Below are 14,593 nucleotides of genomic sequence, written 5' to 3'. Positions count from 1 at the left end.
AGTGACCATACATTGAGAAAGAGGACAGACTGTGGCCCTATCCAAGACTACCCCTTGAGAGGGCAAATGTGAAAATCTGGTTTGTTTATAGTTGATTTCATGTCCACATTGTTATTATATGTAGAGTACAATTAATGTTACATTGTTGTTACTGTTTATTTATGAAAATATTTATGGAGAAATAACAAGTATTAAGAGAATGTATTAACCACAAATGATTTGTGATTTCAGTACATGTATGTTAAAGTCCTTTTAATCTATTATTACATACTAAACTTTTTACATACTAAAGGTTTTTTAAGATTACTTTTATTTAGAAATCAACCTGCATAATCACGTTGACTTAATGTCGCTCTCCTCACAATGTTTTCCTCATTCACCTGGCTCACGGAAAGTACGGTAAGAAGAAAAATTATCTTAGAAATCTATTAATTTTTAACTTTGGTCTGGATACGAAGTAGCTTCATTTGCTTCAATGTTGGTAAGCTGAATAAAACTTTTTTGCTCAATTATCATGAAACGATACCGATATACTGTAATCACGGAGTTTTGTTTCCTGATGGACAAATGACACTTTTTTTGCATTCAGTTTCAAAACAGAAACTATATTTAATAATATGTGTAAATGCTTGGTAAAGCAGTATTACGTGTTACGGGGTCAAGGGTTAAGGTTAGGGTTAGTGTAAATGCTTGGTAAAGCAGGATTAAGTGTTACGGGGTCAAGGGTTAGTGTAAATGCTTCGTAAAGCAGGATTAAGTGTTACGGTGTGAAGTTTTAAGGTTAGGTTTAGTGTAGAAGCTTAGTAAAGCAAGTATCATATGAAATATCTACACATTTACATTATAGTAAATCATTTTGCCCTAGCATTTACGCACATGATTAATTGTATAAATACAATGTATTTACAACACTAGTCAGCCGTAGCAAACGACATCTAGGCTACTTCTGCTTTAGATCTGTCTGTCTGGTTGCTAAGAGGTTGGTAACGTGTGTGTAGGCTACTTGCTTGCTTGCTTGCTTTACCTGCCCATTACGAGAAATCTGGTTGTATGACGAGAAATTGATGCTCGCATGCCTCCACATTTACGCGTGGTCCTAAATCTTCGACTGCAACTAAAGGAGCTAATTATATCGAAACCCTTCAAATGTATTTATTTATTGTATAGAGGAATAATCAATAATCAAAGTTGAGCCCCGTGATAATGAAATAGAAATTAACGAAATACACCTTAAAAATAAAATCTAGAGTAACTTTCACGTTTTTACTTTACAACGGTCATTTAATAGATGCTTGAACTCTTGGCACAGAGGCCTTTAATTTTAGGTCTGCCTACAGATCATTCCAGGAGTGGGGGCATGGTAGGTAAAATACGTTTTATTTCATCCTGAATTAGGCCGCGGTATCGCTTTCACTAGCCAGTCCTGTGAGTGTGTATCTTCTGGAAATCAGAGAATTGCCGCCAGCTGAAGTGTGTAGGTGACACCGTGTACGAAATCTTGCACCAGTAATAAAACGCAATGCTGTGTGCCAACGTTTTCAAAAGAGCTCCTGAAGCATGTACTAATGTCGGTTTTAAAAGACAAGTTATTATCTAACCAGATTTCAAGGTATTTGTAGGAAGTAACACATTCTATGACAGAATAATCCCGTGTGAAGGTAGTTTTGAACCATATGCAAGTAGCCTATCCAGTGTCAGGAAGACAATTTCGTCAAATGTATTGAAAGCCTTTGACGGGTCAGTAGACAGCAACAAAACATTTCACTTGTTATGCAGTGCTTTGGCAATATCATTTACAACCAATGTCCAATGTAGTTGCAATATTACTCAGCCCAGGCCTGAAAACAAACAGATGTCTGTTCAGAAGGCCCTTTTCGGGTAAAAAAAAGGGCACATCTGTGTATTTGCCAATGACTCCAGGACAATTGTAACAGTCGTTTTTTATGTCTGGCCTTGTATGTGGAAGCACAAGGGTGGTTTCCACCCTTAGAACCGCAGAGATAAAAATTGGGCAAAAACAGTGTCTTCTCAAAGGTATGTGTGTAATCTCTGTGGACTCTATTTATCAACCCGGGTGGGAACTTCTTCCTATCGACAAAGTTGTTAGAAATAATTTTTTACAGTGTGCGACTAAGAACATTTAGTTATCTATATTTTTTCATGAGGTTACCTCCCCTTACTCAATGTTTTTCCATGAAAAATAGTGGATTAATTTAATTCAACCTTAGTATACTTTATTATACATTTTTAACAAATAATCAGTGTTTAATATATATTACACAGTAAAATCGCTGAGGGCAGATGACATCATGGAACTTTATCACAGTAGCTTACCTGGGTGAAAAAGGAATATTTTTTAAACAATTTTGTTGACAGCAAGAAACAAATTAAAACCCCTGGATTGTTTGTAGAGTCAAAAGAGGTAATACATGTGCCTTTGTTGACAAGAAATTTGTTTTTGCTAACCGTCTCTCGGTTTCAATATAATAAACTTTTCTGTCAGATCATCTGATGTTTCGCAACTAAAGGTTAGCTAATTGCTCGTTCAGTTGTGATCGAGGCGAGCTTTGCTTGAGCTGCCACTTGCCTTTTCAACCACTGGTATATAATAAAACAGAGAGGCATGCCACTACGTTGTCATGTGACATTGCTCCTTCTGTGAGAAATTTTAGAAAAATCTGTACATTCTGCTCTAGCTATATCTCAGGAAACTCTGATGGCAAGCTAACAGTGCAACATAACTCCATAGTAAAACCACTACAATTTCCCAGTGAAACTATTAGCTGTGTTTGGTCGTGTTCTACAGAGCTACCTCCCGCCGGCGTACATGACTCTTATCTTTGTGTACGGGACTCTGAAGAAGGGTCAACCCAACCACTTCCGGATTCAGCCAGACCAGGCCAATGGGAAGGCAGAGTTCTGTGGCCACGCCCGCACCGTAGAACGTTACCCCCTGGTGATAGCTGGGAATTACAACATCCCCGCGTTGCTGAACCGTCCTGGAGAGGGCCAGAGGGTCCAGGGGGAGGTGTACAAGGTGGACAACACCATGCTGGCCTTCCTAGACGCCTTTGAGGGCTGCCCCAGCATGTACCAACGCACCCTAGCCCAGCTAGAGCTGCAGGACTGGGAGGGAGGAGAACAGAGCCCCACAGCCGGCAGCATAATGGAGGCATTCGTCTACAGCACCACCTCCTACCAGCCTGCCTGGCTCAAACAGACCTTCTATGAGAGCTACGATGCCTATGGAGACCACGGCCTGACCTACATCAACAGGGATGACAAAAGGAGAACAGGATACGGCTTTTAGATTTGATGACCTGGAACTGCTGTTTAATTAGAATAGCTGTTTTAATAATCAGCTGTCATATTAGCCCATATCTGAAGATAACTACATTCTTAAAGCAACGTTATAATTGTAAATAATGCATACATTTTTATAACATGCTATATGCCAGAGATGGTTTTAAAGGGTGTAGGCGACTTTCCTTTGCTTCTTCTCGTCAGTGATAGTTTACAAGCAGTTTGGTTGTACTGTCATTCTACTGTCGTTTCACTGCTCTGTCAGAGTTGTGTGTGTTTTAAAGATGGTAGCAAATAAAGTAAATGAGTACATACTGCTACAGGGCATACTGTCGTTAAGTCTGTTAACGTAGAAGCCAGTCAGTCAATGTGCAAAGTCCTTGTTCTTTCCATCGGTTATACAATGACATGTATATATTAGCTGCACATTTATTCTTGTACAAAAGCTAAATAAATGTTCATGAGCAGATGTTTTTAGTTCAGTGTGTTATTCTAGTTAAAGTCCAAATTATCAAGAGCAGAAGAACAAGCGTTGAATAAAATAATCTATTATAAAATAACACTCTCAAACAACCATTGCAGTCAATGCTGGAACAGCAGTCAGGAAATGTACCAATATTGCTTTGATAGACAAGTTCTGTTCAGAATAGAAAACCATATAAATGAATTAGAGGTTTTGTTACTGTTTTAAAGGGTTTGAAAGTAATTAAATGCACTACTGTTATTTTGAACTATGAAAAACATGTAAGTAACAATTTCTAAAGTGGACTTTTCTTTTGAAAATGAGCCGGAAAAGCACCTTACGCCAATGTCGCAGGCTTTGCCCTGTTTTCCTCATTTATTTCTAGGCAACGGTACCGGAACCTTACGGTGCAAAAACAATCTTGGGTATCCATTCATATTTACTCCAGAAAGTAATGAGAGCAGTTGGAGCAGCGGCTTTATTCGCTTCGCTATTGGTAAGCGCAACGACAGGTGCTTCAGTGTATTTTATACAATAATCATCTAATGTTTCCGATGTACTGTAGTTTAATACTTTTTCGTCTTAGGGCACACATTGCTCTTTGATGCAGTTGTGCACAACAGAACTTCTTTCCCGAATTTAATCGGGTAAACGGTTCGTTTGCACGACTCAAAAATGTTTATTGGAGAAAACATGCAGAATATATATGTAAAATTAATCATGTATTTAAATGCTTGGGTGAAACCGAAGCATCCAAACCCAGCGCACATTGGTTCGATCCAAGCATTTACACTCATCTTAAATTTTTTCTTTATGTTTCGTATGGTTTGCCCCATTTGTTTTAGGCATCTGTTATTTTGTGCCGGGCTTAATCAGTTTCAGCACCTGAGCAGCAGAGGGCGGTAAGGAAACATTAAAGAATATAATCTGTTAGCTCAGCAAACGCAATGATGGTAAGGTTCGTTAGTCACTGAACCCGACTTAATCATATTGAGATTTGCTGAGCAACTATCCGATGTAATGCCGTTGCACGTAGGACAATACTACATAATGTCTAGTTGTGTAGCCAATCTCCGTATGCCCAACGAATTGTTACGTAAATTGCAAAATCTGGCTAATTAAATTCTTAAATGTTACCGAGTAGCAGTCAAGTTCAAAAGGTTTATTTGTCAGTTGCAATAACAAGTTATGGCAATGAAATGCTTGGTTTTCCTACTCCCGACAGTGCTGTTAAAAGTTTTAAAAAAGTAACAAGAATTATAATATATAACACAAACTATCAATAATAACACTATACAAAAAAAGACACCAATAATAATAACTATACAACTGTATACCGTAGTGCAATGTAAAAGTGACAGGTGTGCCTGATATGATTGGCAGATGAGCATGATATAAAGTGACAGGTGTGCATGGGACTATGGATGAAAGGGAGGGAGGAGGGTCCCTGAATTGGAATACTCCTGTACCTTCTGACTGACGGCAGCTTGGTAAACAGTCCGTGGCATGGGTGACTGGGATCTGTAGTGATCTGTTTGCTCCTCCTCCTACACCTCTCTGTGTAGAGATCCAGGGACGGCAGGTCAGACCTTGTGATGCTCTGCTGTTTTAATCATCCTCTGAAATGCTTTACGGTCGAGGGTGGTGCAGCTGCCATACCAGGCAGTGACACAGCTGGACAGGATACTCTTGATAGTGCATCTGTAGAAGTTGGTGAGTATCCTGGAATCCGTGCCAAATCTCCTTAATCGGTGTAGGAAGAAGAGCTGTTTCCTGGCCTCCTTCACCAAGATGTTGGAGTGATGAGACCAGGTCAAGTCATCGCTGATGTTGACACCAAGGAACCTGATTTTGTGAACTCTCTCTACAGCAGACCCATTGATGTGTATGGGGGCGTGGTCTCCCCGCCGCTGCTTCCTGTGATCAACAATCATCTCCTTCGTTTTGCTGATATTGAGCTGGAGGTTGTTATCCTGACACCACAAAGTCAGTGACGTTACTTCGTCTCTATAGGCTGACTCATCATTGTCAGAGATCAGGGCTATGATGGTGGTGTCGTCAGCAAACTTAACGATGGTGTTGGAGACGTGGGTTGCCAGGCAGTCGTGGGTGAAGAGAGAGTACAGGAGTGGGCTCAGCACACACCCCTGGGGGGAGTCAGTGAGGAGGAGGTGGTGTTGCCCATCCGCAAAGCACCTTTATTGGGTCAAAATGTCAAAAAGTCCAAATGTCATAACAGGCTCAATCAAAAAACGTGACCATTTGCTTTCCAGGAACAGTTGGGGATCCTTCAGTGAAATACTTGGCTTTAGATCTGTCTTTCTTCTTTTTTTACAGTAACTTTGATACAAAGATAAAGTGTGTTAGTGTGTACTTTAGCCTATCTGCTTATTGGGGAATATCTGGTTGTATGAAGGTAAACGGATGCTCTACATGACAATGATTAATGTCATGTTTTGTTGGAACTAAAACCTACAGTATCCCAGTGAAACTATTAGCTGTGTTTGGTCGTGTTCTACAGAGCTACCTCCCGCCGGCGTACATGACTCTTATCTTTGTGTACGGGACTCTGAAGAAGGGTCAACCCAACCACTTCCGGATTCAGCCAGACCAGGCCAATGGGAAGGCAGAGTTCTGTGGCCACGCCCGCACCGTAGAACGTTACCCCCTGGTGATAGCTGGGAAGTACAACATCCCCGCGTTGCTGAACCGTCCTGGAGAGGGCCAGAGGGTCCAGGGGGAGGTGTACAAGGTGGACAACACCATGCTGGCCTTCCTAGACGCCTTTGAGGGCTGCCCCAGCATGTACCAACGCACCCTAGCCCAGCTTGAGCTGCAGGACTGGGAGGGAGGAGAACAGAGCCCCACAGCCGGCAGCATAATGGAGGCATTCGTCTACAGCACCACCTCCTACCAGCCTGCCTGGCTCAAACAGACCTTCTATGAGAGCTACGATGCCTATGGAGACCACGGCCTGACCTACATCAACAGGGAAGACAGAGAGTTTGACTAGACGATAGATGGACACCTCCTGTTAGTGACCTGGCCTGAACGGTTTGTGTCATGCTTGACAATATGTGGATTATTTAGATTTGTAAACTCGATTATATGATTTAGTTTTGATTATTTATTATTATTTAGTTTTGTAAGATATTGACAGCTCAAGGCGACAGTTTTTTTGATACAGCTGTGTTTTGCAAGCTTGAAGGCAATTCTGTCGGATATGTTTCTCTGCAGCGGGCAAGCATATCACTTGGTTTTCCTGTGACTGATGTCCACCAGGTCTCGAACATGCTGATGTACATTCAAATGCTTTAGAAGTGATTATACAAATGAAGATAAGTCTATTTAGTGTTTTATTCTCTGTAGTAATGTGAAGGTGCCCTAGTTCCGTGACTTGGAACCGCTGTTTTAATGTTTTACTCCACTTGTTCTCACAGTAGATAAGGAGTCATTAGGAATTATCACTTCTAAACATGCTATCACATGATGTAGGGTCTCTTTGCCCAATAAAGGTGCCTTAGACTTCGTGAGCACATACATTTTCATAATGTACTTTATTCCATGAAGGTCCCTGTGCAAAGTCCTTTGTTAATCAGTTATCCATTTATTCTTGTACCAATAGCTGAATAAATGTTCAACAGTGTATCCTTTAAAGTTGGCTTGTTCTTATAGTTCACTCTACTTATAAGAGTAGAAAAACAGATGTTGGAGAAGAAACTAATGACCACCTTGCCCCAAAAAATATACCACTCAATATTGAAACAGCAGTCAGAAAAGAATGTGCTTTTATTGCTTTGATACCCAGCAGTAGAATTCATTTTAATGTTCAAAAAGAGGCCCTTGAAACCGTCACATCAGGTGTAACTTTCAGAACCATTCTAACAGGGGTCCACTGGTGTATATCATGGTGTTGGTGTCATTTTACTAAAGCAGGTACTTAAAACCAGTTGGTCTAATGGAATAAAATCTCTAAATACAATTCAACAGATGAATGGCAATTTACATTGTATGATTATCAAGCATACACACTGTATTCTCTTCTAAACATTAGTGTTAAAAAATCTGTAGTTTTTTTCTAGGAAAGGAAACATTTTGATGTATAAAAGTGTTTTTTAATTTTTTTGTAAAACTGACAAACTTAGAAGACAAAATATGTTTTCGGACCTGAAGCAGTTTGACCTGAAGACTGAAAAAACACTTCCAGACCAAAGGGTGTTGTGCATTGTACACAAAAAAAAAAGAAAAAGGATTCTTTTACTGGGTGTATTAGAAGGGTATTAATGACATTGCCCTACAATAGAATGAGGCACATCCTGATTGATTCAATGCAGACCGATGCTCATCAGAAATCATTATGGAAAGTATGGCCTGTGAATAGACACACGAAAGGTCTTCGAAGAAAACATCCTTTATTACAAAAAGTCCACCTTCTGATGGGACAGTTCAGAAATCGCTCCCATAATCAGATCTGCATCAATTCTTCTCTGCTTCGTTGTAGAAAAGCGATATAGGTCGCAAAGATGATATAAAGATGATCGTTTCTGGTGTAATAAAGAAGTCTCCAGAGACACAAGCTGCTGCTTTGACATGTAACCTAAATTAAAGTGAGCTGGCTCTGCCAAGTCAGAGTTTGGTCACGTGAAGTGTGATAAGGGAGTGGGGAACTAAAAGAGAATTAGAAGAGGACAATTCTTCCTCCCCAGTGGTTTGAAGTATAAATAATCAAAGTATTCTTAAGTAACTTAGGTGTAAAATAAAACGTGAGCAAAATTGTGTTTTTTTTTTTGACATAATTGCCAAATGCAAAAAGGTTTGTCCATTTAGTGAGTTCAAAAAGCCCTGATGTGGTGCTCTTGGATGTCAGCCGTCTCCTGTTTGAGGAACAATAGAAAAGCATCTGTGGAAACGCCCCACTGCATGCCAGAGAACACCTCCACCTACAGACGGACCCGTTGGTAAAGTTAACAAGGTTCTAGGGAGGCTGGAGGGGGTCTTTATGAGGGGGGAAGGTCTCTGTCAGTAGGGATCCTTCCTCTGGGTCACAAGAGGTCGGCTAGCTGAGCAGGTAGCACTACGAATCACCTCCATCCACCTGGAAGCAACAGACGAGAGAAGAGGGGGGGGGGGGGGGGGCGAGAGCAGGAAGACGTCAGGTACTGCCTTACACAACACACGTCCACCACACAACAGAACAACACACCTCAACAGCACACAACAGAACAACACACCTCAACACCACACACCAGAACAACACACCTCAACACCACACAACAGAACAACACACCTCAACACCACACACCACAAAAACAAACACCACCACGCAACACGTTGGCAAGACAACGTACCTTTCAAAGGTGTACTGGCTCTCCGACCTGAAGTAGTAGACGTGGGACTTGAAGTGAAGTTTAAAGACATAGTCCTTCTGGATGTTCTCTGTCTCCGCGGGAACTGTCACTGAGTAGCCTAGCAACGGGAGGCTTGCAAGAGGGTAGTCATCCTTTGGGGGAAACAAAGACGAAACCTTTACTGAATCACAGTAACTACCACATAAACATATCAAAGATAACAGAACACACAACTGACATGTCTGTTAGCCTCCTGTGAACTCATCCTAAAAACTGACATCTGTTAGCCTCTTGTTACCTCATATCCTAATGTAACTGACATATGTTAGCCTCTTGTTACCTCATATCCTAATGTAACTGACATCTGTTAGCCTCTTATTACCTCATATCCTAATGTAACTGACATCTGTTAGCCTCTTGTTACCTCATATTCTAATGCAACTGACCATCTGTTAGCCTCTTATTACCTCATATCCTAATGTAACTGACATCTGTTAGCCTCTTGTTACCTCATATCCTAATGCAACTGACCATCTGTTAGCCTCTTATTACCTCATATCCTAATGTAACTTACATGTGTTTGCCTCTTGTTACCTCATATCCTAATGTAACTTACATGTGTTTGCCTCTTGTTACCTCATATCCTAATGTAACTTACATGTGTTTGCCTCTTGTTACCTCATATCCTAATGTAACTTACATGTGTTTGCCTCTGGAAGACACAGGAAACTTCTCAGGAAATTTCTACTCTTTAATCACCTGGGAAACTAGTGGAAATTCACCCCATAGTTGGGGTTGGGGTTAGGAGTTTGGGTTAGGTCAGGGGTTAGGGTTAGGAGTTTGGGTTAGGTCAGGGGTTAGGGTTAGGTTAGGGGTAATCCACTCACTTGGTGTGACTTGTAAAAGAAGAGGCTGAAATTGGTGAAGACCACCCAGAGTTTCTGCCATCCATTACTGTTTTTAAACTTCCTCAGCAGGTTGCCTGACAGCTGGTTCTGAGGATGGGGGAGCATTTACATGTGTTAACCAATAGAACAAGATCCTGTGAATGTGGGTGCGAGAGGGCCTCTCTCTTCCCTGTTAACGTCCTGTTGAAGACTGAAGCAGGTACCTCAACAGCCACGCTGAAGTCCACCATGGAAACGGAGGTGTTACGGTGCCAGCAGACGTGAACAGTGGTGTTTCCTCGCTGCGCTGCGTGGCGCTCCAACGAGCTACGAGACGCACTCAGCTCCTCCTCTGACTCCGCCTCCACACCACCCTCTTCAGGGGACTCTGGGAACAGCATCATGGATCCGTTAGGAGAAGCACAGTGGGGCTTTCCTACTGCCCCGCCCCACTAACGCCCCGGGCTCAGGTTGCAGGGAAACATTGTGGACATCTTCTCTGCTCACAAAACAACCTCGTCACAGTAGCGTAACTAGAGCAGGGATTTTGTGAATAGACATTGTCTGCTATGAATAGTCGCTGGTGTGTGCGTTCCTTCACATCCTAAACGATTGGGTCATTTCATGCGCTGGCATTCCAAAACAGAAATAGGAGCCCTTTGGGTGCTGACCTTGAAGAGGTTCTTCTGGCAAGAGACAATAGGTGAGGTAGGGTTAAAGGTCGTTACTAAGGTCACACTGCATGTAATGACTGGTTAAGTAAACAAAGCGGGAGTAGTACTAGGCAGCTGGGGATCAGGGGCAAATTAGGGGTCAGGGTTCATGACTTACTGCTGTCTGTGAGGCTGGTGGACAGAAGTTCAGTAGAAGGGCCATTGGTTCGCTCAGCTAGGTCTACAGCCATCCTGATGTCCTCTGTCCACTTCTCCATCTCTGATGCACAGCTAGAGAGAGAGAGTACAGGCATGGTATTACTAAATACTACTATAGTGTTATTACAGTAAAATGGTTAGTTAATACGGTCCTTGGCTGCGACAATTAGTTCCTCCCTCTGCCAAGAACCCCCCCCCCGCAGGCACCTTTAGACCATGACAGGATTCTGGGGGGTGCCTTATTTGACTGTTGTTTGTATGAGCATCTGTGCAGCATAGATACTAAAAAAGAATGATCTCCCATAATGTCCAGCATGTCTCCACCACAACCTAACAACAAGCCCCACCCCCTACCTGGCTGCCACGACGATGGACTGGCGCTGGCCAAACAGGGTGAAGGAGTGAGGAACGCCCCATTCATCTTCACTCTCTCTGATCTAGGAATGGAGGAAGAGGAAGGTGATACTGTTCAACAACATTCAATGTCTCCCTAGTTGTGTAACCAAAACACAACTAGGGATATTCCCCCTGCCATTGGTTCACTGTCATGTCTTTCATATGTCCAGCTGTGGTGTACACATCAAAGATGTATTCTGGGATTTTTTGCCCACTGATTGGGTAAAAGTGGCGCTGCCACTAGAACAGTAGATAGAATAGGCCGGACCCTCGACATGATCATATTTCAATTAAACATTAAATGTTACTGTTAAGTGTTAGTGTACTAGATTATCAACTGCTCAATTCATCCCCAGAAAGTGCACCTTAAGTTGAAAGGACTTGCTTTGGACTAATAGACTATTAATAAAGCCTGTAGTGCTTAAGAGACTTGAGACTTGACTTGGACTTGTCTGAAGGGACTTAAAGACATGTCTGATACATATAGACTGGAAGTGACACAACATTTGGTCTGAAGTTTTTGACATAATGACCACTCAAGGACAGACTTACTGTCATGCCGTAGAGGGGAAGCTGGCCGTGAACTTTGAACTGGTTGGCTGATGTCATCCCTCTGCTGGTGTAAACCAGAACATCACTGAACTGGTGGAAGAGAACAGAGAGCGATGAGACACTACGACAGCTTTTTGATTGGTTATTTCTAAGCAGATGAAATGCTTCCTATAGAAGGAGTCACATGACAAGAAATAATAACTAACCAGGAAGAACATTCTCTGTTGCAGTCCTTTTCCTGAGAGTTTACTGAGACAGCCCAGACGGATAAATTCCTGCAGAGATTACACATTCACAGATCATTGGCTCAGATTTCACCACACATCCAACCACAAATGTCCCACAGTGTGGACAAGCATTGGTTTAGGCATCTCCCTTTGCACCTCTCATCCTCCAAAACACATCCCGCCATGCCTCCAAAACACATCCCACTCCTTTCTCAACCTACAAGTATCCCATAAGTGTCTCTGGACGAGAGCATCTGCTACATTACAAAAACTCATAGAAATCCTCCTTCAAGCTACCAACCAGAAGGTAGAAACCTGCAGAGACACCAGGTGGAAGTTGAGAGCCTGGTGGCAAGGCAACCCTCTCCGACTAACCCTCCCCGACTAACCCTCCCCGACTAACCCTCCCCGACTAACCCTCCCCGACTAACCCTCCCCGACTAACCCTCCCCGACTAACCCTCCCCGACTAACCCTCCCCGACTAACCCTCCCCGACTAACCCTCCCCCAACTCAGAAAGCCTTGACATTAGCGGTGATCCCAGTCCCAGTGAGTATTTTGCAACCGGGATGACAACCAGGATGAGAACCAGGATGAGAACCAGGATGAGAACCAGGATGAGAACTTGGGTCGCAATGATGCCGGCGGCCTTTGGTCAACTCACCCTGCCTGGTACAGCCAGTTCCTGGATGCCCGTCAGGTCTTTCTTCAGTTCTAGAATCTTCTGGAAGTTCTCCATCTTCATCATCGTCCCCTGAAGCTGAAGCACCATCTCAGAGATATCAGCGAGGGCCGCTGGACAGAGAGAAACATCTCAGAGATATCAGCGAGGGCCGCTGGACAGAGAGAAACATCTCAGAGATATCAGCGAGGGTCGCTGGACAGAGACAAACATCTCAGAGATATCAGCGAGGGTCGCTGGACAGAGACAAACATCTCAGAGATATCAGCGAGGGCCGCTGGACAGAGACAAACATCTCAGAGATATCAGCGAGGGCCGCTGGACAGAGACAAACATCTCAGAGATATCAGCGAGGGCCGCTGGACAGAGACAAACATCTCAGAGATATCAGCGAGGGCCGCTGGACAGAGACAAACATCTCAGAGATATCAGCGAGGGCCGCTGGACAGAGACAAACATCTCAGAGATATCAGCGAGGGCCGCTGGACAGAGACAAACGTCTCAGAGATATCAGCGAGGGCCGCTGGACAGAGACAAACATCTCAGAGATATCAGCGAGGGCCGCTGGACAGAGACACATGCGTGCATGCACACAAACTCCCAGGCCGCTGCCCCCACCACATACCTCTGGAGTCCCTGAAATCCTGGTGTGTGGGGGGGTAATGTCTGCAGAGCTTCTCCAGGATCAGCCTGTAGTGCAGCAGGCGATGGAGGGGGCGGAGCAGGAACATGTTGAGTGGCAGGTAGCACACCTTCTGCTGCTCCAGCTCCCGACACACACCCTCCAGCTGCCGGGACGCACGGCACGAACGCTCCAGCTCTACCAGCACTTCGCCATGGCGCTGCAGGAGGCTCATGAACTGCTGCTAAGGCAGGGAGGAGAGAGGGAGGAGAGAGTTATTTAACACGTGTAAGACACATGTTTGACAGCTGTATGACAAACGAGAGCCACGCGTGTTTTACCTTCAACGCCTGAATGTTCTTCAACATGACATCCCCGATTCGCTGGTAGTCTCCTTTGATATGAGCGTTGGACCGTCCCTCCCTGCAGAGGACACGGACAACAGACGAAGGAGGAGAAGGAAAGGAGGACCGAGCAGGAGAGAGGGGGGGGGGGTTGGAAGACAGACGGCGTTACTCCTCTATACACGTCCTCTGCAGACACCAAACTGACTGGAATTAACTCCGTCTGTTTCCCCTTCTAGCCTCAGCGACCCCACAATGACCAGGGTCAACAGCCTGGGGAGGTCGAAACAACTTGACCTTAGCTACATCCCAGACTGCTCCAGATCAAAACCCCAAGCCGACGACGGATCAAAGACAGTTGACCCGAACTGTCCCGGGTTGCCCAGCGCGGAATCCCCCATCACCCACCAGAGGTGCGGTTAAAAGCAGAAACCACATTTCGATTGGACCTTATGACCATTACATCTAAACAACAGACCCCAGAGATTCTCAGAGTGCAGTTTCACAGCTCAACCAGCAGATGGGGCAGTAGAACAGCATCTACTACGGCTCTCCTGTCAATGGGAAAATTACTGGCCTCAACATCTTGGACTATCCAGTAAGACATGACACAGTGATAGTGTGGTACTCACTATATACACAATACTCCTACACAGACTCCATAAGGAGAGACTTCTGGGCCACTGTAATGCCTCCTCATTTCACATCATCTCGCCTCCTCATTTCATCTCATCTTGCCTCCTCATTTCATCCCATCTCGCCTCCTCATTTCATCCCATCTCGCCTCCTCATTTCATCCCATCTCGCCTCCTCATTTCATCCCATCTCGCCTCCTCATTTCATCCCATCTCACCTCCTCATTTCATCCCATCTCGCCTCCTCATTTCATCCCATCTC

General features: G+C 43.9%; 3 protein-coding genes across 11 annotated transcripts in view; 2 read left to right on the top strand and 1 right to left on the bottom strand.

Annotated features, from left to right (window-relative positions):
* The first annotated feature begins 325 nt into the window (after positions 1-325).
* On the top strand, positions 326-3,772 carry LOC105020073 (gamma-glutamylaminecyclotransferase-like). 3 transcript variants are annotated; one of them, XM_010886754.3, is made up of 2 exons: positions 326-399; positions 2,807-3,772. In XM_010886754.3, exons 1-2 carry the CDS (start codon positions 364-366, stop codon positions 3,308-3,310), a joined length of 540 nt encoding a protein of 179 aa, XP_010885056.2. In that variant the 5' UTR covers positions 326-363; the 3' UTR covers positions 3,311-3,772. The 3 variants fall into 3 exon arrangements, with proteins under 3 accessions (XP_010885056.2, XP_010885058.2, XP_010885055.2); XM_010886756.3 differs by having other exon boundaries at positions 377-481; XM_010886753.3 differs by lacking the exon at positions 326-399 and adding an exon at positions 998-1,360.
* A 266-nt stretch (positions 3,773-4,038) lies between these two features.
* On the top strand, positions 4,039-7,412 carry LOC105020075 (gamma-glutamylaminecyclotransferase B-like). Of its 3 annotated transcripts, XM_020042372.2 has the most exons (4): positions 4,133-4,262; positions 4,612-4,668; positions 5,332-5,479; positions 6,288-7,412. In XM_020042372.2, exon 4 carries the CDS (start codon positions 6,309-6,311, stop codon positions 6,777-6,779), a length of 471 nt encoding a protein of 156 aa, XP_019897931.1. In that variant the 5' UTR covers positions 4,133-4,262; positions 4,612-4,668; positions 5,332-5,479; positions 6,288-6,308; the 3' UTR covers positions 6,780-7,412. The 3 variants fall into 3 exon arrangements, with proteins under 3 accessions (XP_010885061.1, XP_019897931.1, XP_010885062.1); XM_010886760.3 differs by lacking the exon at positions 5,332-5,479; XM_010886759.3 differs by lacking the exons at positions 4,612-4,668; positions 5,332-5,479 and having other exon boundaries at positions 4,039-4,262.
* A 124-nt stretch (positions 7,413-7,536) lies between these two features.
* LOC105020074 (FERM, ARHGEF and pleckstrin domain-containing protein 1) overlaps positions 7,537-14,593 on the bottom strand; it is a 38,830-nt gene continuing 31,773 nt past the window's right edge. For 2 of the 5 annotated variants that reach the window (XM_029116541.2, XM_029116539.2), the window contains exons 17-28: positions 13,694-13,775; positions 13,356-13,596; positions 12,713-12,843; positions 12,028-12,096; positions 11,822-11,911; positions 11,228-11,310; positions 10,833-10,945; positions 10,673-10,687; positions 10,226-10,389; positions 10,002-10,109; positions 9,115-9,266; positions 7,537-8,861 (exon numbers count right to left, since the gene is read on the bottom strand). In XM_029116541.2, the coding sequence (XP_028972374.2) occupies positions 8,786-8,861; positions 9,115-9,266; positions 10,002-10,109; positions 10,226-10,389; positions 10,673-10,687; positions 10,833-10,945; positions 11,228-11,310; positions 11,822-11,911; positions 12,028-12,096; positions 12,713-12,843; positions 13,356-13,596; positions 13,694-13,775 (1,324 nt within the window). In that variant the 3' untranslated portion in view covers positions 7,537-8,785. The remainder of the gene's footprint in view (positions 8,862-9,114; positions 9,267-10,001; positions 10,110-10,225; positions 10,390-10,672; positions 10,688-10,832; positions 10,946-11,227; positions 11,311-11,821; positions 11,912-12,027; positions 12,097-12,712; positions 12,844-13,355; positions 13,597-13,693; positions 13,776-14,593) is intronic. The other 3 variants (XM_029116540.2, XM_029116542.2, XM_029116543.2) reach the window with 3 other exon arrangements.

This window comes from Esox lucius, chromosome 22 (assembly GCF_011004845.1).
Source record: "Esox lucius isolate fEsoLuc1 chromosome 22, fEsoLuc1.pri, whole genome shotgun sequence".
Classification (NCBI taxonomy): domain Eukaryota; kingdom Metazoa; phylum Chordata; class Actinopteri; order Esociformes; family Esocidae; genus Esox; species Esox lucius.
This window is presented reverse-complemented; position numbering and strand designations above follow the sequence as displayed.

Excerpts from the sequence above, each read along its gene's own strand:
- LOC105020075 (XM_010886759.3), top strand. The coding sequence starts at position 4,221 with ATGAGAGCAGTTGGAGCAGCGGCTTTATTCGCTTCGCTATTG. Across the intron at positions 4,263-6,287 it reads CTTTATTCGCTTCGCTATTG|AGCTACCTCCCGCCGGCGTA; the intron begins GTAAGCGCAACG and ends CGTGTTCTACAG.
- LOC105020073 (XM_010886753.3), top strand. The coding sequence starts at position 1,289 with ATGCTTGAACTCTTGGCACAGAGGCCTTTAATTTTAGGTCTGCCTACA. Across the intron at positions 1,361-2,806 it reads ATTCCAGGAGTGGGGGCATG|AGCTACCTCCCGCCGGCGTA; the intron begins GTAGGTAAAATA and ends CGTGTTCTACAG.